At 40.8% G+C, this 22,040-nt stretch overlaps 3 protein-coding genes across 5 annotated transcripts in view; 2 read left to right on the top strand and 1 right to left on the bottom strand.

Moving 5' to 3' along the window:
• The window catches only part of LOC114652436 (tripartite motif-containing protein 16-like), a 274,064-nt gene extending 273,465 nt beyond the window's left edge, over window positions 1-599 (bottom strand). Inside the window, exon 1 of the mRNA XM_051927975.1 lies at window positions 369-599. Within this exon, the coding sequence (XP_051783935.1) occupies window positions 369-584 (216 nt within the window). The 5' untranslated portion in view covers window positions 585-599. The remainder of the gene's footprint in view (window positions 1-368) is intronic.
• The window catches only part of LOC114652431 (gastrula zinc finger protein XlCGF57.1-like), a 596,652-nt gene that overhangs the window by 426,752 nt on the left and 147,860 nt on the right, over window positions 1-22,040 (top strand). The window lies entirely within an intron of this gene.
• Window positions 1-22,040, top strand: part of LOC114652542 (tripartite motif-containing protein 16-like) — a 225,766-nt gene that overhangs the window by 171,645 nt on the left and 32,081 nt on the right. The gene's annotated exons all lie outside the window — the stretch shown is intronic.

The following is a 22,040-nucleotide window of genomic DNA, read 5'->3' as shown; positions in this document are numbered from 1 at the left end:
TTGTGATGAAATGCTGAAGGATTTGACTCTAATCAGTTTAAGGATGGAGACACCAGAAGGTGGCCTGGCAAAAGAGTTAGCACCATCTTTTATTAGATGTCATATTTTAAATTTCATGAAAATTCATTTTGTCACACAAACACCTGCAGATTAATCTGCCTGTCATGCTCATGGAGGTAAGAACTTTAAGATTGTAAACACAACATTGAAAATGTTAAGAAAATATGAAAAGACAGTCTGTGCTCAGGTGAATGGCCTGTTCTTGTCATATTGTACAAACTCCTCAGATCTTTTCAATTTCCTTCTAAATGTTCTCTGTTCCCACACACCCCAGTCTGATCAGACTCCCTGTGAAGTGTCACTCTCACCTGCAGGAAGTGGAGATGGTCCTTGGTCTCTGAAAGCTCCTTCAACTCAGCTTCTCTTCTCTTCAGCTCCTCAATCTCCTTCTCCAGTTGCTCCATGACTCCTTCAGCCATCTCCATTTCTCTCTTTTCTTGTTCTCTGATCCTCTCAGTCAGTTTCCTGTGGTCTTCCTCAATGCACCGTATCAGATCAGTAAAGCTCTTCTGATTTTCATCCATCTCTCTTTGCAGTGACATCTGATTGAATAGAAGAAAGATTTAAAACTGAGTCACCCAATAAGAATCACCAATCTCAAGACAAATTTGTTGGTATGTTGATCTTGTGAAGGACAGTTTGAATTCTTTGGAGTGATTGGTGGTAGTTTAATCACCAGAGGGAGAGAAGCTGAAGAACACCTCCCAGACAATATGTTCCCCCCACTTTGCCGGGTATCATTTTCTCTCTGCTGATGCTCCTATTAAGGCACTTGGAGAACTTTATGGAGTAAGCAGTCCTGTGTATTCAGCAGGGGTGCTCTTTGTCCCATGGGATGTGTCCTTTCGTGATGCAGAACCTAAATATATGTGCATGGATAAAATTACTTTACACAAGTCCAGAAGCCTCAGTCTGTGTTAACAACATGAACTCATGGTGCTTCAAACTAGAATGTGGGACTTGACAAGGGTACCCTCTATCACCATTGCATTTTGCACTAGCCATTAAGCCACTGGCTTATCATTTTCAGAAAACATCAAAGATAAAGGGGATTATTAGAGAAAGAGTTGAACAGAAAATATCACTATGTGCAAGTGATGTGGTATTATATATATGACATCAGCAAACATCCAGTAGTCCTCAAAGCTCTAGCAGAATTTCAAAAGACATTAATTTGAATAAAAGTGAGCTTTCTCCTGTGAACTCCCTAGCACAGCATACTAGGCTGAACATTTTTCCATTCATTTTATCAGAACAGTTTAAATATCTTGGGGTAAACATCACAAGTAAATATAAAGATCTTTTTCAATACAATTTTGGTAACAACATGGAAAAAAATCAAACAAGATATGAACAGATGGTCTCTCCTCCATCTCACCTCAGCATGCAGAATCAGTACTGTCAAGATGAACATCCTTCTCAAGCTTTTTTTCCTATTTCGGAGCATCCCTACATATATTACATTAGAAAATTATTCTTTAATAAACTAGACTCAGTTATAACCTCATTTATCTAGAATTCAAGATGTCCACTCAATCTAAAGGTGACTCTACAAAGACCTAAAGCAGAAGGTAGCATGGCTCTACCTAATTTCAATTTTATTACTGGGCCTCAAACATACAAGGTATAAAAACCTGGATTTGAACACAAATAGATGAACAGACACAGGCTTGGTCTGCAATAGAAATAAAATCCTGCAGTTCTTTTTTATATGCCATGCTTTGTGCCCCAATAAATACAAATTTCATAATCAATATACCCACAATCCAAATATGGAACCAATGCAGGACTCACTTCAAGGCAAAGAAGTTTGTATCCATTGCACCTCTACATGATAATCACCTTTTTCTAGCCACTCAGACCTACACAGTATTTAATCATTGGAAAACGTCTGGTATTCAAACACTTGGAGAATTGTATATAAATAACGTCTTTACATCTTATGAACAATTACGCTTCAAATTTATCTCCTTGGCAACAATTTTTCCACTCCTTTCAAATTAGAAATTTTACCAAATGAAACCCATCCAATTAGGAGAGATGGCAGTGGAGTTTTTAACCAGATTGTTTAATGGAATCTTGGAAAGTGAGAGGATGCCTGAGGAGTGGAGAAGAAGTGTACTGGTACCGATATTTAAGAAAAAGGGGGATGTGCAGGACTGCAGTAACTACAGGGGGATAAATTTGATGAGCCACAGCATGAAATTATGGGAAAGAGTAATGGAAGCTCAGTTAAGAAGTAAGGTAATGATTAGTGAGCAGCAGGATGGTTTCATGCCAAGAAAGAGCACCACAGATGCGATGTTTGCTCTGAGGATGTTGATGGAGACGTATAGAGAAAGTCAGAAGGAGTTGTATTGTGTCTTTGTGGACCTGGAGAAAGCATATGGCAGGGTGACAAGAGAGGTGCTCTGGCATTTATTGTATGAGGAAGTCGGGAGTAACAGAGAAGTACGTAAGAGGATTTGTACAGGATATGTATGAGGGACGTGTGACAGTGGTGAGATATGCGGTAGGAGCAATGGATGCATTCAACGTGGAGGTGGGATTATATCAGGGATCGGCTCTGAGCCCTTTCTTATTTGCAATGGTGATGGACAGGTTGACAGACAAGATTAGACAGGCGTCCCCGTGGACTGTGCTGCTTGCTGATGACATTGTGATCTGTAACGATAGTAGGGAGCAGGATGAGGAGACCGTGGAGAGGCGGAGATATGCTCTAGAGAGGAGAGGAATGAAGGTCAGTAGGAACAAAACAGAATACATGTGTGTGAATGAGAGGGAGGTCAGTGGAATGGTGAGGATGAGGGGAGTAGAGTTGGCGAAGGTGGATGAGTTTAAATTCTAGGGATCAACAGTACAGAGTAATGGGGACTGTGGAAGAGAGGTGGAAAAGAGAGTGCAGGCAGGGTGGAATGGGTGAAGAAGAGTGTCAGGAGTGATTTGTGACAGACGGATATCAGCAAGATTGAAAGGGAAGGTCTACAGGACGGTAGTGAGACCAGCTATGCTATATGGTTTGGAGACGGTGGCACTGACCAGCAAGCAGGAGACAGAGCTGGAGGTAGCAGAGTTAAAGATGCTAAGATTTGCATTGGGTGTGACGAGGATGGACAGGATTAGAAATTAGTACATTAGAGGATCGGCTCAAGTTGGATGGTTGGGAGACAAAGTCACAAAGTCAGAGAGGCAAGATTGCGTTGGTTTGGACATGTGCAGAGGAGAGATGCTAGGTATATTGGGAGAAGGATACTAAGGATAGAGCTGCCAGGGAAGAGAAAAAGAGGAAGGCCTAAGCGAAGGTTTATGGATGTGGTGAGAGAGGACATTCAGGAGATGGGTGTAACAGAACAAGATGTAGAGGACAGAAAGATATGGAAGAAGATGATCCGCTGTGGCAACCCCTAATGGGAGCAGTCAAATGAAGAAGAAGAAAGAAGAAGTTAAGATTCTGGCAGCTGCATTCTGCACTCATAACTGATTGATGTCTTTTTTGGGTGGTCCTGAGAGGAGTGCGTTACAGTAATTTAGTTGACTAAAATCAAAAGCATGAACTCATTTTTCAGCATCTTGCAAAGTTTTCTATATTTGATAAGTGAAAAAATGCTGTCCTAGAAATCTGGTTAATATGTGATTTAAAAATCAGGTCAGAATCAACAATTACCCATAAATTCTTTACCTCCGTCTTGACTTTTAAGCCTAAAGGATCAAGTTTATTTCTAATAACCTCATTATATCCATTTTTGCCACTCACTGAGATTTCTGTTTTCTCCTGATTTAGTTTGAGAAAATTCCTACTATTTCACTCAGAAACAGAAATAAGACATTGGGGACAGTGAATCAAGAGAGTCGAGGTCCTCAGGCGCTACTGATAAAGACAGTTGTGTGTCATCAGCAGAGCTGTGGTAGCTCACGTTATGCCTTCAGATAATCATGGAAGCATGGAGATCGAAAAGAGCAGTGGACCAGGAGAGATTCTTGTGGACCACCATATCAAATATCACGGGTCTCTGAAGTATAATTACCACAACTAACAAAGAATTTTCTACGTGTCAAGTATGACTCAAACTAATTTAAGACCCTGCCAGAGAAGCCCACACACTGATTAAGGTGATTTGTAAGAATATTGTGATCAATGGTATCAAATGTGACACTCAGATCTCAGAGGATGAGAACAGATAAATGGCCTCTGTCTGCATTAACCTGCAAGTCATTTATTACTTTAACGAGTGCAGTTTCTGTGCTGTGATTTGTTCTGAAACTCCACTGAAACTTATCAAGAAGAGCAGGTTTATTCAGGTGATCACTGAGCTGCGTAATGACTGCCTTTTCTAGGATTTACTTAAAGGCAGATTAGAAATGGGTCAAAAATTGTCAAAAACAGAGGAGTCGAGATTATTTATCTTAACAAGGGGTTTAACAACAGCAGTCAAAATAATAATAATAATAATTCATTACATATAGCGCTTTTCTCAGTACTCAAAGCACTATCCACACAGGGAGGAACTGGGATGCAAATCCACAATCTTCCACAGTCTCCTTACTGCAAAGCAGCAGCACTACCACTGCACCACCAGTCTGGTAAGACCCCGTATCTAATGATGAGTTCACTATGTCAAGCGCATCACCAGTTAGCAAGTCAGATGCTTCTTTGAAAAATCTTGTTGGTGTTGGGTCAACGACACAGGTGGAGGGTCTCAGTTGAAAGATTATTCTACATAGATCAGTAAATATATCCTGGTAAATTAATTTAATTTGCTTAAGATGGAAAACCAGGGTTTAATAGGATCAGTTTTGGGGGGATTTACTATATTATTTACAATATCATTAATTTTGTGATTAAAAAATATAGAAAATTCTCACAAGTTTCACTGGTAGTTTGTTGAAGACATTCTATTGGATGGATTTAGAAAACCATCAACAATAGAGAATAAAACTCTTGGATTGCCAGCATTAGTATTTATAATATGAGAGGAGTAGCACCAGCTCTCTACACGGACACGTTGTTGTATTCTGTTATTGTAGCCTACAATATTTCAAATTGGACAATCAATTTAGTTTTTCTTCATTTACGCTCAGCTCTCCACCATGTTTTCATTAAATCAGACACTCTGTAATGGGGCCACATAGTTAGTGTTGTAAATGTCAGTTCTGAGTGCGTCTCGTTTCATTGTCCCGTTTACTGTTTGTATCTGTATCAGTTAATGGATGATGGAAGGAGACCACAGCCGCAAACTTGGAAAACACCTGTGCTTAATTAATCAATCACAGCCGTCACAGGACTATTTAAGCCAGCAGGAGGAGAAAGAAGAATAAAGGAGAGAAGGAGATTTTCTTCACATTCACGACCACGAGCCATCTGTACCTGTTATTTTCCACATCGCGCATTTCCATCCAGTTTATTTTTCCATCCGCCGGACTTGCTTCAAGGACCTCATCACGAGAGACCCCGGGGTCGGAGTTAATCATCCACCACGCACCGAGGATTCACGGTGAGGCTGCTCTATTTTTTCCGGGGAAAATCAAACGACTCATTTTCACTAATTCAGTCAACCGCATCCAGGACAGTTTCTTTATTACCGGAGTCACGTTCACATTCATTTCCATATATCATTCAATTCTTGTTATTCGTGTTGTGTGTTTATATGTTACAGGGTCAAGGGAGGGTTTTTTGTTGTATTTATATTTGGTGGTGTCTTGTTGTTGCTGGGGTGGAGTGATATTTATATTTGTATGTTTCTATTTTTTGCATGTCTTATTTCATTTAATACATTTAATCCGTTTAATTGTACATCCTGTTTTTGTGTACAGTACTTATATTTTCACCATCGATTGTGGGGAAAAGTTTAATTGGTTAGAAGTACGGCTTGATAGTTAGATTATTTCTCAGTAAATCATCCAGGCCACAGGTCTTGGAGGTGTAGCTGCCGGCTGGGTAAGGGGTCGGCCGTTACAACTCTCTGGGTCTTCCATGGTGTAACAGTGCTGGAGGATTTCTTAACTGTCTTTTCAGGAGCGACTATGTCAGCAGCAGCTCTCACTTTAACATTAAAATGTCCCCCCTTACTATTTACATTATTATCACTATTGTAGTAAGCACTGCAAACAGACTGGTTGTTTAAAATGTTAGTAAACTCTGGGAAACTCTAAAGGCCTTCTTAAGAGGACAGATTATTTCATATCTTTCTCACAGAAATAAATTAGAAACCAAGAAAGTGTCAGAGCTAAGAAGTGAAATTACTAGAATAGATGAAGAACAAGCCAGGCGTCCAAATTAAGTTCTCCACAGGAAAAGGCAGGCCCTACATACAGAACTTAACATCTTAACAACTAAAGAAACTGAACAACTTATTTATAAGTCTAGACAGCATTACTATGAACACGGAGAAAAAGCTAATAAGCTTTTAGCTCAACAAATTCACAAACAAGAAGTTCACAATGCAATACCAGTAATCACCAACAAGAATGGAGAAGAAATCATTGACCATAATAAAATAATGCACACATTTAGAGATTACTATAAGTCTTTATATTCTACTGAGCCCAAAGAAGACAACACACAATCTAATGCATTTCTGGATACATCACAGATACCACAAATAGATGCTTTAAATGCTGAGGAACTGGATAAACCTCTAACGCTAACAGAATTACTAGACGCTATAAAGTCACTACAAAGCTGGAAATCATCAGGCCCTGATGGTTACCCTGTAGAATTTTATAAGAAATTCTCCACTCAGCTGGCTCCCCTCTTATTGGCAACATTTACAGAAGCTAGAGACAACCAAATACTACCTCAAACATTTCAACAAGCATTAATCACCGTCCTTCCTAAACAAAATAAGGACTTGTTACAATGTGCATCATACAGACCAATTTCACTCCTGAATAATGATGTTAAGATACTCTCAAAAATCCTAGCTAGAAGGATGGAGAAAGAGCTGCCCTCAGTAATATTACAAGATCAAACTGAATTTATTAAAGGCCGACACCTATCTTCAAATCTCCGACGCTTGTTTAATGTTATATATTCACCAGCAAAATCAAACACCCCAGAGATATTACTATCATTAGACGCAGAAAAAGCATTTGATATGATTGAATGGAATTACCTTTTCAGTGCATTGGAGAAATTTGGGTTTGGCCCGAAGATTTGTGCATGGATCAAACTACTGTATACCAATCCAGAAGCTTCAGTTTGTATTAATAACATTTGCTCAGACTACTTTAAACTAGAACGTGGTACCAGACAAGGATGTCCCTTGTCACCACTGTTGTTTGCAATCACTATTGAACCACTGGCGGTTCACTGCCGAAATTCTTATCAGATAAAGGGGATTGTCAGAGAAGGACTGGAACAGAAAATTTCTCTATATGCAGATGATATGGTCTTATATATATCAGACCCAGAAAACACTGTCCCTGCTGTTTTAACAGCACTAACAGAATTTCATAAGATATCTGGTCTTAGAATTAATCTGAATAAAAGTATACTCTTTCCAGTGAATTCACAAGCATATAATATCAGACTGGACACCCTACCTTTTACCATAGCAGATCAGTTTAAATACCTAGGGGTAAATATCACAAGTAAACATAAAGCTCTTTATCAACAAAATTTTGGCATCTGTATGGAAAAAATTAAGCAAGACTTGCATAGATGGTCAACCCTTCATCTCACTCTAGCCGGAAGAATTAACATTGTTAAGATGAATATCCTTCCTAAACTTCTCTTTTTATTTCAAAACATTTCAATATATATCAATAAATCGTTTTTTAAACAGTTAGATTCAACAATAACCTCATTCAGTTGGAACTCAAAACACCCACGTATCTGAAGAGCGATCCTACAAAGACCTCAGGCAGAAGGTGGCATGGCTTTACCTAATTTTCAGTTTTATTACAGGGCAGCAAACATACAAGCCATAAAAACCTGGACACAAATAAATGAACATACACAGGCCTCGTCCACAATAGAAGTAAAATCCTGTAGTACTTCTTTATACTCCCTGCTCTGCTCTCCAATAAATGCAAGTTATCGCAAATATACTAATAACCCAATTGTGTTTTACTCACTCAGAATATGGAACCAAATTAGAAAGCATTTTAAGATGGAAAATCTTTTATCAGTGGCACCTCTGCAAGAGAACCACCTCTTTCAACCTTCGCAAGTATATCCAGTTTTTAATACCTGGAAAAGTTTTGGGATTAAAATGCTCAGAGATCTTTATATAGACAACATATTTACATCTTTTGAACAATTACGTTCAAAATTCAACCTCCCAGCTACACATTTCTTTTACTATCTTCAAATCAGAAATTTTGTTAAACAGAAATTGCCCGATTTCCCCCACCTTGCACCCTCCACAATGCTGGAAAAAATACTGCTCAATTTTGAGGAAATAAACACTATTTCCGCAATATATAAAATCTTATTAGAGTCTCTACCTTTCAAAGATCCAAGAGGACATTGGGAAGAAGATCTCTTAATCAATATATCAGAAAAGGAGTGGAAGGTAGCAAAGCAGAGAATTCACTCGAGTTCTATATGCGCAAAGCATAGAATTATTCAACTAAAAATTATATATCGAGCTCATCTGTCTCGCTTAAAACTGTCCAAAATGTTTCCAGGGCAAGATCCAACCTGCGAGTGCTGCAACCAAGCTGCTGCCTCACTGGGTCACATGTTCTGGGCCTTCACCAAACTAACATCATTTTGGACAAAAATTTTTCAGTGCCACTCAGACAGCCTTGGTGTCACAATCCCTCCTAACCCATTAACAGCTCTGTTCGGTGTTCTTCCAGATGGACTTGAAGTGGAGAAGGACAAGCAAACGGTGATTGCATTCACTACACTTTGGGCACGCAGACTCATTCTGTTAAATTGGAAGAATCCTAACTCTCCTCTTATAAGTCAGTGGGAAACCGATGTTTTATATTATTTGAAATTGGAAAAAATCAAATTCTCAGTTAGAGGATATGTACAAAATTTTTTTAAAACCTGGCAGGATTTAATCAATATTATTTTAGAATAAGAGAAATAACTATTATTGCATTTAACTCCCTTCTCCATCTCGTATTTACTTATATATTTACTTCTCCCTTTCTTTTGTTTAATGTTGCCTTATTAAAAAGCCTTAAGCAATTTTCCTTTAGCTAAGCTCTCCTTCTCAGGGGTGGGGTTTGATTTGTCTTCAATTTTGTTGGGTTATAAATTGATCTGTTTGTATGGAATGATTACAATGAAAATTAATAAAATAAAAATAATTTACATAGAAAAAAAATGTTAGTAAACTTTGAAGCTTTAGATGAATCAAAGAAGCCTTTTTTAACAATACCCTTCTCATTAATTTTATCTATCAGTATTTGTATATTAAACAATTAGAGAAAATGGTCAGATAAACCGATATCCACAATCTGCCTCACATCAACGTTTAACCCTTTAGTAATCGCTAAATCCAATGTGTGCCCCCCTTTGTGTGTTGGCTGGCTATCATGCTGGCTCGGATCAAAAGAGTGCAGGAGGTTCATGAAGTGAAGCTACAGACCAACAATGACATCTGCTATGTGTAAAATAATGGAGTGTACAGTTACTCAAGAAGACGAATGATGGATCTGATTATGAAAGTAGTTTGGAGAGGTAGAAGGACTAGAGACTCTGGACTAACAGGACATTATGAGAGCACAGGGGAATAAAGAACTTCTTAAGTGCTGTGTAGTTTGATATTAAAAAGCTGATGAAGTGTTGTGACAGGAAGGACTTCAATCATTCAAGTTACTAAATATTGGATCATTTCATTCTGAGCTTCTCACCTGGGGGGGTCTACACTATTCAGAGTGGGGTTGATTTAAATGGAATGAGGTATAAAATGGACCTCAGCCAGGCAGGGTCCTTAGCCCGTTATGGTGTAATGTCACGATAAGTGATGAGGTCTTTCCTCACATAGGAATAGAGCAGCTGAGTCTTTGTCTGCTGCCATGTCAAGATGCTACCCCGACAGTGAAATCCACTCAGCCACATCAGGGCAGATATCTCCACACCACATGCTAATTCATTCTTCATTATGTGACTGGAGCCCTCAGCCCAACTCTGTAAAGACTGCACAGCTCAGTAAGGTGAGAGTCAGCAGCCAACGACTCAGAGCGGCCATCACCACACCAGAATCAGCCTGTCACTGTCACAGACTACAAGTCACAATTGTCCCGATTCCCTCTGCACCACTGGACACTGCAGCTCTCACATTCTCATCTTTCATTCTCAAAATGTGGTGAATTAGAAACAGCAAGAGATGAGAGAGTGATAGAAATAGAGAAAAAAAGAGTAGAAAAAGACAAGAGGACAGAGAAAGGAGAAACTAACATCAAGTGAGATGAATGAAAGTGGGCCAGCACTTGTGTGACACAGTGACACACACCACAGTCACACCAGGAGAGGACATGAAGTGTCACAGATACTCCTCAGGACCACCAAATCAATAAGAACACAAACTCACCTGTAAAAACTCCTCAGCGCTCAGGGGTTCAGATGACTACAGGAGGACATTTGGAGCTTCAGGACCTGCACATGAAAAGAGCAGAATGGGGCAGTGAAGACAGCGTTTGGTGACATCAGTCCATTCACTGGGCAGTAATTACTAGAACAGGACAGTTCAAATGTGACACAAACTGACGAGCAGTGACCTGCTGAAGCCCACTAAAGCACCACTCAGTGCCCACCATAACCACTGGCACACCTTGTCAGCACACTGGGCTCACTGGTGTTTAAAGACTTTTGGTAGACTCACCAGCTCTCACTTTATGTCTCGGCTGTTCCTCTTCACCACAGACAGTCTTCAGGTCCTCTCAGTCAGAGAAGTCGGCCATGAAGTGTTCAGCTGCAGAGCCCACCAAGAATGAGCAGAACACAATGTGCCGAGTGCTGCAGAGCCCACCAAGAATGAGCAGAACACAATGTGCCGAGTGTCTTTAAAGGCTTTAGTCATCCTGTGCCTAGGGGTCTTCATATTTCTATCTCTCTGTGACTTTGTGTCCAAGCACAACCTTTCACAGAGTCTGACTCTCCAGAGGCTTCAGTCCTACATGAAGACAAGGACACAGTGGCCGACATTGGGGGTCTTTTCAAAAGGGATGTCTTATAAGATGTCATCAGCTCTTTGGTGAGGTGCCCTGTTGGTCACTTCACATGTTTGTATATCAGGGATGTCCAACTCTTCTCCTCGGGGGGCTACTGTGGCTGCAGGTTTTCATTCTAACCATCGTCTTCATCAGTCACCAATGTCTGCTGCTCATGGACTTCTTTTCACTTTATTTCAGTCTCCTTGTGTTTTAGAGCACAATGGTAGTGTTGGGGTCTCACAATATGGAGATCACAGATTTTGCATCCGGGGGTCCTCCCTGAGTGAAATATTCTAAGAGTTTTTGTTTTCTCATTTAACAAAATATGGACCAATGGTGTTTGAGGGGAGCAATTGAGTGGGGGGGGGGGGGGGGGGGGGGAGGCCTTGGGTCCGTCATATTTTACAAAAACTCTCGCTTACCGTGTTGTACATTCCACCTGTCGGCATTAGTTATATATTTTTTTTGACATCAGACACTGGAAACTGATGATGAACCCTTTTCTTCCTTGCCAATCTGTAGCACTGAAAGATAAAAGTAATAAAAGTTAAACAGACGTCATTGAAGTTGATCGTGAGTTTGTGTAAATTTAATGAAAATGGCCAGAATATGTCACTAGAGAGGTGAGTGTGAAATGCTTTGAACCTTTGACACGATTTCTGACACAATTCCTTCAAATGTTTTGTTGCTTCGTGAGGCTTCACTCTGTTCATCACTAACTTCCTGGACCTGCGCAGAGCCGACAGAAGCCCCTGTGGGTCAGATGGAGATAGATAGATAGATAGATAGATAGATAGATAGATAGATAGATAGATAGATAGATAGATAGATAGATATGAAAGGCACTATATAATAGATAGATAGATAGATAGATAGATAGATAGATAGATAGATAGATAGATAGATAGATATGAAAGGCACTATATAATAGATAGATAGATAGATAGATAGATAGATAGATAGATAGATAGATAGATAGATAGATAGATAGATAGATAGATAGATAGATAGATAGATAGATAGATATGAAAGGCACTATATAATAGATAGATAGATAGATAGATAGATAGATAGATAGATAGATAGATAGATAGATAGATAGATAGATATGAAAGGCACTATATAATAGATAGATAGATAGATAGATAGATAGATAGATAGATAGATAGATAGATAGATAGATAGATAGATAGATAGATAGATAGATAGATAGATAGATAGATAGATACTTTATTAATCCCAAGGGGAAATTCATATTCTCCAGCAGCAGCATACTGATACAAAAAACAATATTAAAGATTGATAATAATGCAGGCAAAAAAACAGACAATAACTTTGTATAATGTTAAATTTTAAAGTTTACGCCCCCGGGTGGAATTGAAGAGTCGCATAGCCTGGGGGAGGAATGATCTCCTCAATCTAAGTGGAAGTGGAAGTCTCCTGAAGCAGGGAGTCCCTCTCCCAGCAGCACCCCCTGTGGCACCCAAGGACCCTGACAGGATTGTCCCTCAGGACTACAACTCCCGTATATCCCTGCAGGTGTCCTTACTGGGTCCTCACCAGTGAGCACTGCCATCTATTATACTGGAGGAGGAACTGCTCTTGATACACCACCTTCTCCATTCCATCCAATAATCTCTTCTTTTCAGCAGGATATCGATTCAGCCCCATCCCGGCCAGGCTATTCTTCCTAAAGGGCACTCACAGCCTTTACATGAAAGACCACCCAAACTGTGACCCCCGGCTTATTCAGCTGTTCTTCCATTGTTACGTGAGGATTTTCTGTGTAATAGCAGACACAGTTGTGCCGATTTACAGCACCTGAAACTTTAACTTGAGCTTTGTTGATACTCGTAATTTTAATCAGTGATGCCATTGCCTTGTCTTTCTTCATTCATAACCATTTTGCAGAGTTGTAAATGGTGATCATGATCATCCTCTAATCACCCATAAATCAATCTTGTTTGATACATTTTCAGACCTAAACATTGCATTTGACGACTCAAAGATCTGCGAGAAATGTCTAACTCAGAAGAAGCTCTTTGTTTGATTTTTTTTTTTTTGAGGCTCTTCATAAATGTCTGACTCACTAACATGTCATTTTCCTGGCTGGTAACGCTCACCAGCCAACCACTTTTCCCAACATAAGAACTTAAAACCAATCAAATCATAAATACAGTTGATGACTCACTAACATTAAAAATAAACTCTACATCTATTTATTTATTAGGCCAGCATTGTGCTGCAGTGGTCACCACACCTTCTGCCTCAGATTCAGTCACGTGAGCTCAAATCCCATGTCCCATTGTTGTTCATGTGGAGTTTTTATGTTCTCCCTTTGCCTGTTGGTGACCATCTGAAGACTCGTTTCCTTCTCTTCCATCTAAGAGATTCATTTTATGCTAACTGGCTCTTCAGTTCTGGTCACTTTGATTGCTGGCATACGTGAGGTGATGGTGTTTGCCTGATGATGAGCCGACACCACATTGAGGTCCATCAAGACGTGTTGTTGTTACCTAAAATCTTGAAATGAAGTAAGTGGGTTTGAGAATGTTAATGCTTATCTATTTAATGATTAAAGAAGTACAAATTGCCCCCCCACCCAGTCTGTGTTGTTACTTTGGAATCTCTGAAATCAATTTGTTTTGTTATAAATGTTGTCACAGGTGGCTGGGTGCGGCCAGCAATCAGCCGCCTATTTAAGGAGCCGCCGCCCTGCACAAAAGGTTGGAGTCGGGTAGGAGGTTGACGAGGCCGGTGCAGAGGGGGCGAGGAGAGGCCCGGGTGTGAGAAGAGTGAGAAGAGAGAGAAGGCTGAAGGAGCCAGGACTTTGGGAGACTGTGGGGGTTTGTTGGTGTGGTGCATAGTGACTTTTGTATATAGTGTGATTAGTGTAAATAAATGTGGTGATGGCTAAATCGGTGTCCGCCTGTGTGTGTCCGGGCCGCTATATTTCACAATGTAAACACAAAAGTGTCAATATGTGTGTATGGGAGCCATGAGCCTCAGTTCCTCTCCTGCCGTAGAACCCGAGTGAAGGTGCAAATTGCAGACAGTAACAAGATCAGTGGACTCAGTTACAAGCACAAATAAACAGAAAATATAAGAAGAGTACGGACTGGTCCAATTAACACATGCTAAGCAGAAAGATGGGGAGTCAGTGTCAGAATGGAAACACTGTCTTCGGGCTCTCTCTCTTCACCTGATCCTGTTCAAGCCGTTTTCAAGTGTTTTGTTAAACCATCGATTTGTCCTCTATGCGGGAGTGAAGGTCACATCAGAACAACACACTGCCCTTGCGCTGACCACCACCATTACACGAACCTATGCTGCCTGGATTGTTGATGTTTCCACAAAACAACAAAAATTTCTGCTGTCCCGGGTTCCTCTTGGATTACAGTATTCACAATCTTTTCATTGTACTGCATGATTTTCTTTGGACTGCTTTATGATGAAGTTTAGCTCTCAGACTTTTTAGCTGCTGTTGTCAGAAAACAGTCTATCTGCCTAATGAACCGTTGTATCTCAGCAGAATCGGCGGGAGCAGCAGTCTCCTTTTTGTCACAACAACTGCCTTTCTTCTGGAGTGGTTCCACAGCATGATGCTGCCACCACCATGCTTCACTGTAGGGATGGTATTGGCCTGGTGATGAGCGGTGCCTGGTTTCCTCCAAACGTGACGCCTGGCATTCACACCAAAGAGTTCAATCTTTGTCTCATCAGACCAGAGAATTTTCTTTCTCATGGTCTGAGAGTCCTTCAGGTGCCTTTTGGCAAACTCCAGTTGGGCTGCCATGTGCCTTTTACTAAGGAGTGGCTTCTGTCTGGCCACTCTACCATACAGGCCTGATTGGTGGATTGCTGCAGAGATGGTTGTCCTTCTGGAAGGTTCTCCTCTCTCCACAGAGGACCTCTGGAGCTCTGACAGAGTGACCATCGGGTTTTTAGTCACCTCCCTGACTAAGGCCCTTCTCCCCCGATCGCTCAGTTTAGATGGCCAGCCAGCTCTAGGTAAGAGTCCTGGTGGTTTTGAACTTCTTCCACTTACGGATGATGGAGGCCACTGTGCTCATTGGGACCTTCAAAGCAGCAGAAATTTTTCTGTAATCTTCCCCAGATTTGTGCCTCGAGACAATCCTGTCTCAGAGGTCTACAGACAATTCCTTTGACTTCATGCTTGGTTTGTGCTCTGACATGAACTGTCAACTGTGGGACGTTATATAGACAGGTGTGTGCCTTTCCAAATCATGTCCAGTCAACTGAATTTACCACAGGTGGACTCCAATGAAGCTGCAGAAACATCTCAAGGATGATCAGGGGGAACAGGATGCACCTGAGCTCAATTTTGAGCTTCATGGCAAAGGCTGTGAATACTTATGTACATGTGGTGTCTCAATTTTTGTATTTTTAATAAATTTGCAAAAGTCTCAAGTAAACTTTTTTCACGTTGTCATTATGGGGTGTTGTGTGTATTGTAGAATTCTGAGGAAAAAAATGAATTTAATCCATTTTGGAATAAGGCTGTAACATAACAAAATGTGGAAAAAATGATGAAGTGCTGGGAATACTTTCCGGATATATATATATTTTACAACTCGTAGAATTATGTCAAAAAGAAATGCATTAAAGCATATAGGCTATCAATCGACACACGCTGCACGCAGGCAAGCTGGCAGTGAGAGTGTAAATAGATGTGAAAGACGCTAGATTGTATACAACAGGCAAAAATAGCGACCGACACTTGATAACTGTATTAGCTATAATTAATGAAAGCATGAATTAACCAACAGAAATAACCGTGCGATCTACATGTTAAACTTAAAGATTTACTTAAGAAAGAAAAACGCTCCAGCACGTCAACGAAGGCAGACGCTGCAGGCAAGCAGAGCGGCGAAAAGCGCAGAACAGCGCCCCCCGAAATGGAAGTGACAGAAAATAGATCGCATCGGTAGTGGTTAAGCACTACCACAGAGAATGAATGGGAAACGTTCTAGGGAGTTTTAGCTAAAGATTACTCGGCGGCCGCGTGCGCGGGTGGATAGCGCTTTGAGTACTGAGAGAAGCGCTATATAAATGTAATGAATTATTATTAACTTTACTAATGTTGTTTAATTTTCTTCCATGGTGACCTTGAGTGCTAAATTTTTAAAACGGGATTTTCTAATGGCCAAATATAAGCAAAACAATTGTTCAGCCATACCTATGAAATTTGGAGAGTACAGCCGTTTGTACAATCCCAAACAGCACATGCGTGAGGCGTCTTTATCCATTACTTCACTCCACAGCAGTGCCACTCGCAATATGGCGGCAACGTTGACGTACGATGCTGCAGGTCATGCGGCGTCTAGTAATTGTATGGATATGGCGCAGATATACATGACGTCACGACGCTGGAGGTCATGCGGCATCTAGTAATTGTATGGATATGGCGCAGATATAATGACGTCACGACGCTGGCGTGCCTCAAAATCACGTGACGGGTGCAATTCAAACAAGCCTCTGAACGACTCTTCGAAAGCTCATCAATTCAATATCGAGTAGCCCATCACTAGTTTGATGTTAAGAGACCCCCGCGCATCTACTTCTTCACGGCCATAACATCAAGCAAAGGAGCGGAAGGTGAGACAAAGTCGAACGTGGCGATCGCGTACGGGTGGGAATGCCAGCAGTGTGGAAGACCGCGATATGCTGGGCGGCTTTAAATTTGAGGAGGTGCCTGATGCCGCGTGGTTCGCTTTTAAATTTTAGGTACTGAGCGCAACGTGGAAGAGGCGGCATAGCAAATCGCACCTTCACGAGTTTACTGCGGATGACGGGGGTCGCGCACTTGTCTTTGCTACTACTATGTTAATTTATTTTCCGGTTGGTGTTCCGTGAAATGTAACGCTACATCTGACTTAGCGGAGGCGCGTTAATCGGGATTGTTTCTGCTCTCTTCTCTTACACTTTTCCACGCCGCTTCTCCTTTTGATTTTACGCATGCTCCGAACTGTGTTGTCCGTCGGGCACGCGCTTGTTCAGCCGCTCGCTCCCGCATATGAGGGGCCAAACAGGCCATAAATTATATACTGTATTTCTGTGTGTAATCAATTGGTTTACGTGTGAACACTATTGGTTTATGAATATTTACTATCGGTTTGCGCGCATACTTAATTGGTTTGCGTGCGTACAATACTGGTTTCATTCATATGAACTATATTGGTTCGTGTCCGTATATTATCGGTTTGTGCGTGAACTATATCCGTTTGTACGTGCATAGCACTGGTTTGCATATCAACTATATTTATTTGCGTGTGTATATCACTGGTTCCAGTACGATTTATTATTGGTTTGTGAGTGAACTGCATTGGTTTTCAGTTGTATGGTATCGGTTTGCGTATGAACTATATTGGCTTGCGTTCCGTGTCGGTCTAACAATGGGTTTGCGTATGCACTATATTGGTTTCATGCACGTCTTATACTGGTTTCATGTAGGTAACCTGTCGATTTTGCGCCTGAACTCTATTGGTTTGTATGTGTGCATTATGTCGGTTTCGCGTATGAAACATATTGGTTATGCGTGCGCACCCTGTCGCAACTCTGTATATGAACTGTATCGGTTCTGCGTGTGAACTATATTGGTTGTTCACGTGATCTTCAGCGGAAATGGGCGAGGCAAGAAACAGGAACTCAAGAGCCAGTAGAGTAGTGATGGGAAGTTCGGATCATTTTACCGACTCGGACCTTTGAGTCTCGTTCAGCAAAATGAACGAATCTTTTTTCGAGTCATTTCGTTCATTTTAGCAAAATATAATTAAAATGTTACCTGTTACCTCCCTAACACATCTACTGCTTACACAAATGTTGATCACACTACAAACAAGACAAAACTATAATGCTATAAGAAACAGAAAATATTAATTCATTGTTTACCTGGGTCTTTAATAATAATAATAATAATACATTTTATTTATATAGCGCCTTTCCCATGCTCAAGGCACTTACAGAATATAATAAAGAACGGCAGAATATACAGTATATAGCATTGTACAAACCAGATAAATAAATAAAGAAGATTAAGACAGTAAATTCTGAAAAAAAACAGACATCATAATTGATGGTCTCGCACACACATACAGGTTACATTGGCATCTTGACAGAGAAGTAAACTGAGAGAAAGGTAATAAAGTCAAGTAGAGCTAAAAGCCTTCCTGAACAGATGAGTTTTGAGTTGTTTTTTAAAAGAATTCATGGAGTCAGCTGACCTGATTAATTTTGGTAGGTCATTCCAGAGTCTGGGCGCTATACAGCTGAAGGCCCTGTCACCCATGGAGTGTAGATTAGTGAGAGGCACAACAAGATTACCAGAATCAGAGGACCTTAGTGGGCGGGCAGGCACATAGTGATGGAGGAGGTCACTGATGTAGTTTGGTGCGAGGTTATTTAAAGCTTTGTAAGTTATTAGTAGGATTTTATATTCGATTCTGTAAGACACAGGGAGTCAGTAAAGACGGAGCAGGATGGTGTGATGTGCTCGCTGCTGCTGGTTCGAGTAAGGACTCTTGCAGCTGAGTTTTGAATAAGCTGGAGTTGTGATATAAGATTAGAAGGGGCACCTGCCAGTAGGGAATTACAATAATCGATGCGGGATGTGATAAAAGCAGGACAAGTTTCTCAGCATTAGAGAAGGAGAGGAAGGAGCGAACACGGGATATGTTACGGAGGTGAAAGTAAGAAAGTTTCTTAATGTGATTTATGTGGGTGGAATAAGTGAGGGAGGAATCAAAAATGACACCAAGATTTTTTACAGTAGAGGCAGGTCTGATGAGATCACTGCCAAGATGGACTGGGAAGGAGCTCATTTTATTAAGTTGCATTTTAGTTCCAATTTGCAGGAGTTCAGTTTTATTGCAATTTAATTTTAAAGAGTTCTGCTCCATCCAGGTTTTAATTTCACTAAGGCAGGTTGTGAGCTGAGAAAGCTCTGATGAAGTTCCACTTTTAACATTGAAGTAGAGCTGAGTATCATCTGCATAAAAATGATAACCCAATCCATAACTACGGATAATATGGCCAAGGGGAAGCATATAAATACAGAAAAGCAGAGGACCGAGGACAGAGCCCTGAGGGACTCCTTGTGTGACTGGTGCTGAGCTGGATCTGCTGTCACCAAGACTAACAAACTCTTGCCTATCACTCAGATAGGACTTGAACCACTGGAGGGCAGTGCCAGAGATACCCAGCATGTTCTCCATTCTGGACAGTAGGATGTCATGTCTGACCTGAGTGTCAAATGCTGCACTGAGGTCTAACAGAATTAATATGCTGGTCTATCCAGAGGCTGCTGCCATAAGCAAATCATTGGTTACCCGTAGCTGAGCAGTTTCACAGCTGTGCCGCGCCCTGACACCAGACTGAAAGGGTTCCATCAAATTATTAGAGGTTAGGTAATTGGTGAGTTGGGAAGCTACAACACGCTCAAGAACTTTTGACAGGAAAGGTAAGTGGGAAATAGGCTGGAAATTGTTAAGATTGTCAGCATCAAGGCCAGACTTTTTTAACATTGGGGTTACAGAAGCAATTTTAAAAGTGAGCGGCACAGAGCCGGTGTCAAGGGATGAGTTTATTATTGTTGTAACAGTCGGGATTATGGCATGAAGGCAGGATTTAAGTAGTGTGGTGGGGATGGGGTCCAGTACACAAGTAGTCGGCCTCATCTTACAAAGCAGGTTATTAACAAACGCAGAGGTGACTGGTGAGAACTTAGAGAAGGAGCTGGATGGAGTGGGAAAACAGGGAGAGATATAAACAGATGATGTATTTATGTTAGTTGAATTATTTAGATCTTTAATTTTGTTACGGAAAAAGTGGAGGAATTCCTCACAGACTTCAGTAGAAGTTAGTCTTAGTCTATGATTCGCTACTACTGAGCCGGTAAGCGTTCACGTGACAAAAGAACGAAAGACTCGAGGAATGAACTGATCAATTCTCTTTCCGGCTCAGACTGCGTAGGTTAAGCTTATGGGGCTGTCACGTGATGAACGAACGACTCGAAAAAAACTATAGAAAGTTGCGCATGTGCGACTGAACGAATCACTCTCATCCCGAGTCACATTAAAGATTCGTTCAAGAACGACCCATCACTACTTTAGAGTCATGGAGTGTAAAGACAAGTGGCTAGGAGACGTATCTGCATTTAAACGGCACTATATATTTTTTCTGCACCATACATTTGCGAAAGGACTTGGTGGTAATTATTACTATTTAACAGAATCTACCCTTGAGTCTGTAATGAACACAAGGCTGAAGTTAGGTATGTATTTTGGCCGACTTCTTATTCGGTCCCATCCACATGCTTGCTTGCTTGCAACCCGCAGCTGTACTTGTTCACACAGTATTTGCAAAACTTACTTATTCTAAAGGCAAAATATTCAACATTTACGATTGACGTCTTTATGCAACATAACATTTAGTTACTACTAGTTAGATTTATTATGCCCGACGACCCCGGACCGCGGCGCACAGACAGGTGAAGTGCCTTGCTCAGGGTCACACAGTGTCAGTCTCAGGACTTGAACCCACGAACAAAGGGTTGAAAGTGCAAAGCCCTAACGACAATGCTTGCACATCAGTAACGTGTATATTAATTGACTAAACGTGTCATTTCTTTGAAAAGCTAAACATTTAGGACCTGCATGAGTCAGTTATCATATTGAGCCATCTTACCTTTCACAGTTTTGTGAAAAGGCAGATGTGTTTTTTAAGATGCAGCGGAGTTTTGCTCTGCCCAGTGCGAGTATCAGGGTGAAACTGACAAAGTATTCCCACTTCAAAATCAGATAAATGGGATTTACTGTGATATTTAATGGGCACTGTAAAGTGTTAAGTGACGTTGGACCACCTTAATTTTCATAGTTTTGTGACATTGACATATATAAACTTGTTCATTTGTTAAATTAGAGTTTAACAATTTTGACCCGTGCGGGACCAAAATGTGGAATTATTTTTTTCAAATAATGGATCAGTCTGTAATGATGCCGATTAATGTACACACTGTAGAATATTTTGCCTTGCTGTTATAATAGAATAAGAAGCTGGTTTGTAAAAGCTGTGTGAATAAGTAGCTGACTGCAAGCTTCTACTGGGAGTAGCTAGGAGTGAATAAAATGCCAGCCGAATGCGTACCTCACTTCAGCCCTGTGATCATTTCAGAATGAAGTGAAAATACTGTAAAAATAATTACCACCAAGCCGTTTCACAAACATATAGTGATGTGCAAAAGTATTCAATCCCTTTAAAAGTCATCCTGATTTTCTGCATTACAAAAGATTTGTCCACATATTTATCCAGTTGGTATTTTTAATGTGAACTCTTGTGTTGTAACAACCCGTTATCAAACTCTAAATAACTTAACTAAAGAAAAACTCCAAAGTGATTGTTTGCCTAAGTATTCAAGCCCAACACATTCCTACTTTGTCGAGACCCTTTTTGCTGCAGTAACAGCCCTCATTCTTGTGGGGTATGTAAGTAGGCCCCAGTTCTGCACATTGCTCATTCTTCCCTATTCTTCTTGGCATTATTTCTAGGTACCCTCTATGTTGGTGGGATGGCATCTCTGAACAGCAAACAGTGCCCCAGATTCTCAACAGGGTTAAGATCAGGGCTTTGACTTGGCCAATCCGAAACATTTAGCTGTCTGTTTTTGAGCCATCCCAGTGTCACTTTGGTCTAATGCTTAGGGTCATTGTCATCTTGAAAAATGAATCTTCTCCCGAGCTTTAAATGCATAGCAGACTGGAACGAGTTCTCCTGCAATATTGTGTGGTATTTGTGCCCATCCATTGTCCCTTCAACTCTGACAAGATTCTCAGTCCCAGCACTTGAAA

This window comes from Erpetoichthys calabaricus, chromosome 5 (assembly GCF_900747795.2).
Source record: "Erpetoichthys calabaricus chromosome 5, fErpCal1.3, whole genome shotgun sequence".
NCBI classification, from domain to species: Eukaryota; Metazoa; Chordata; class Cladistia; order Polypteriformes; family Polypteridae; genus Erpetoichthys; species Erpetoichthys calabaricus.
The sequence above is the reverse complement of the archived record's forward strand: the minus strand, read 5'-3'. Positions and strand labels throughout refer to the sequence as shown.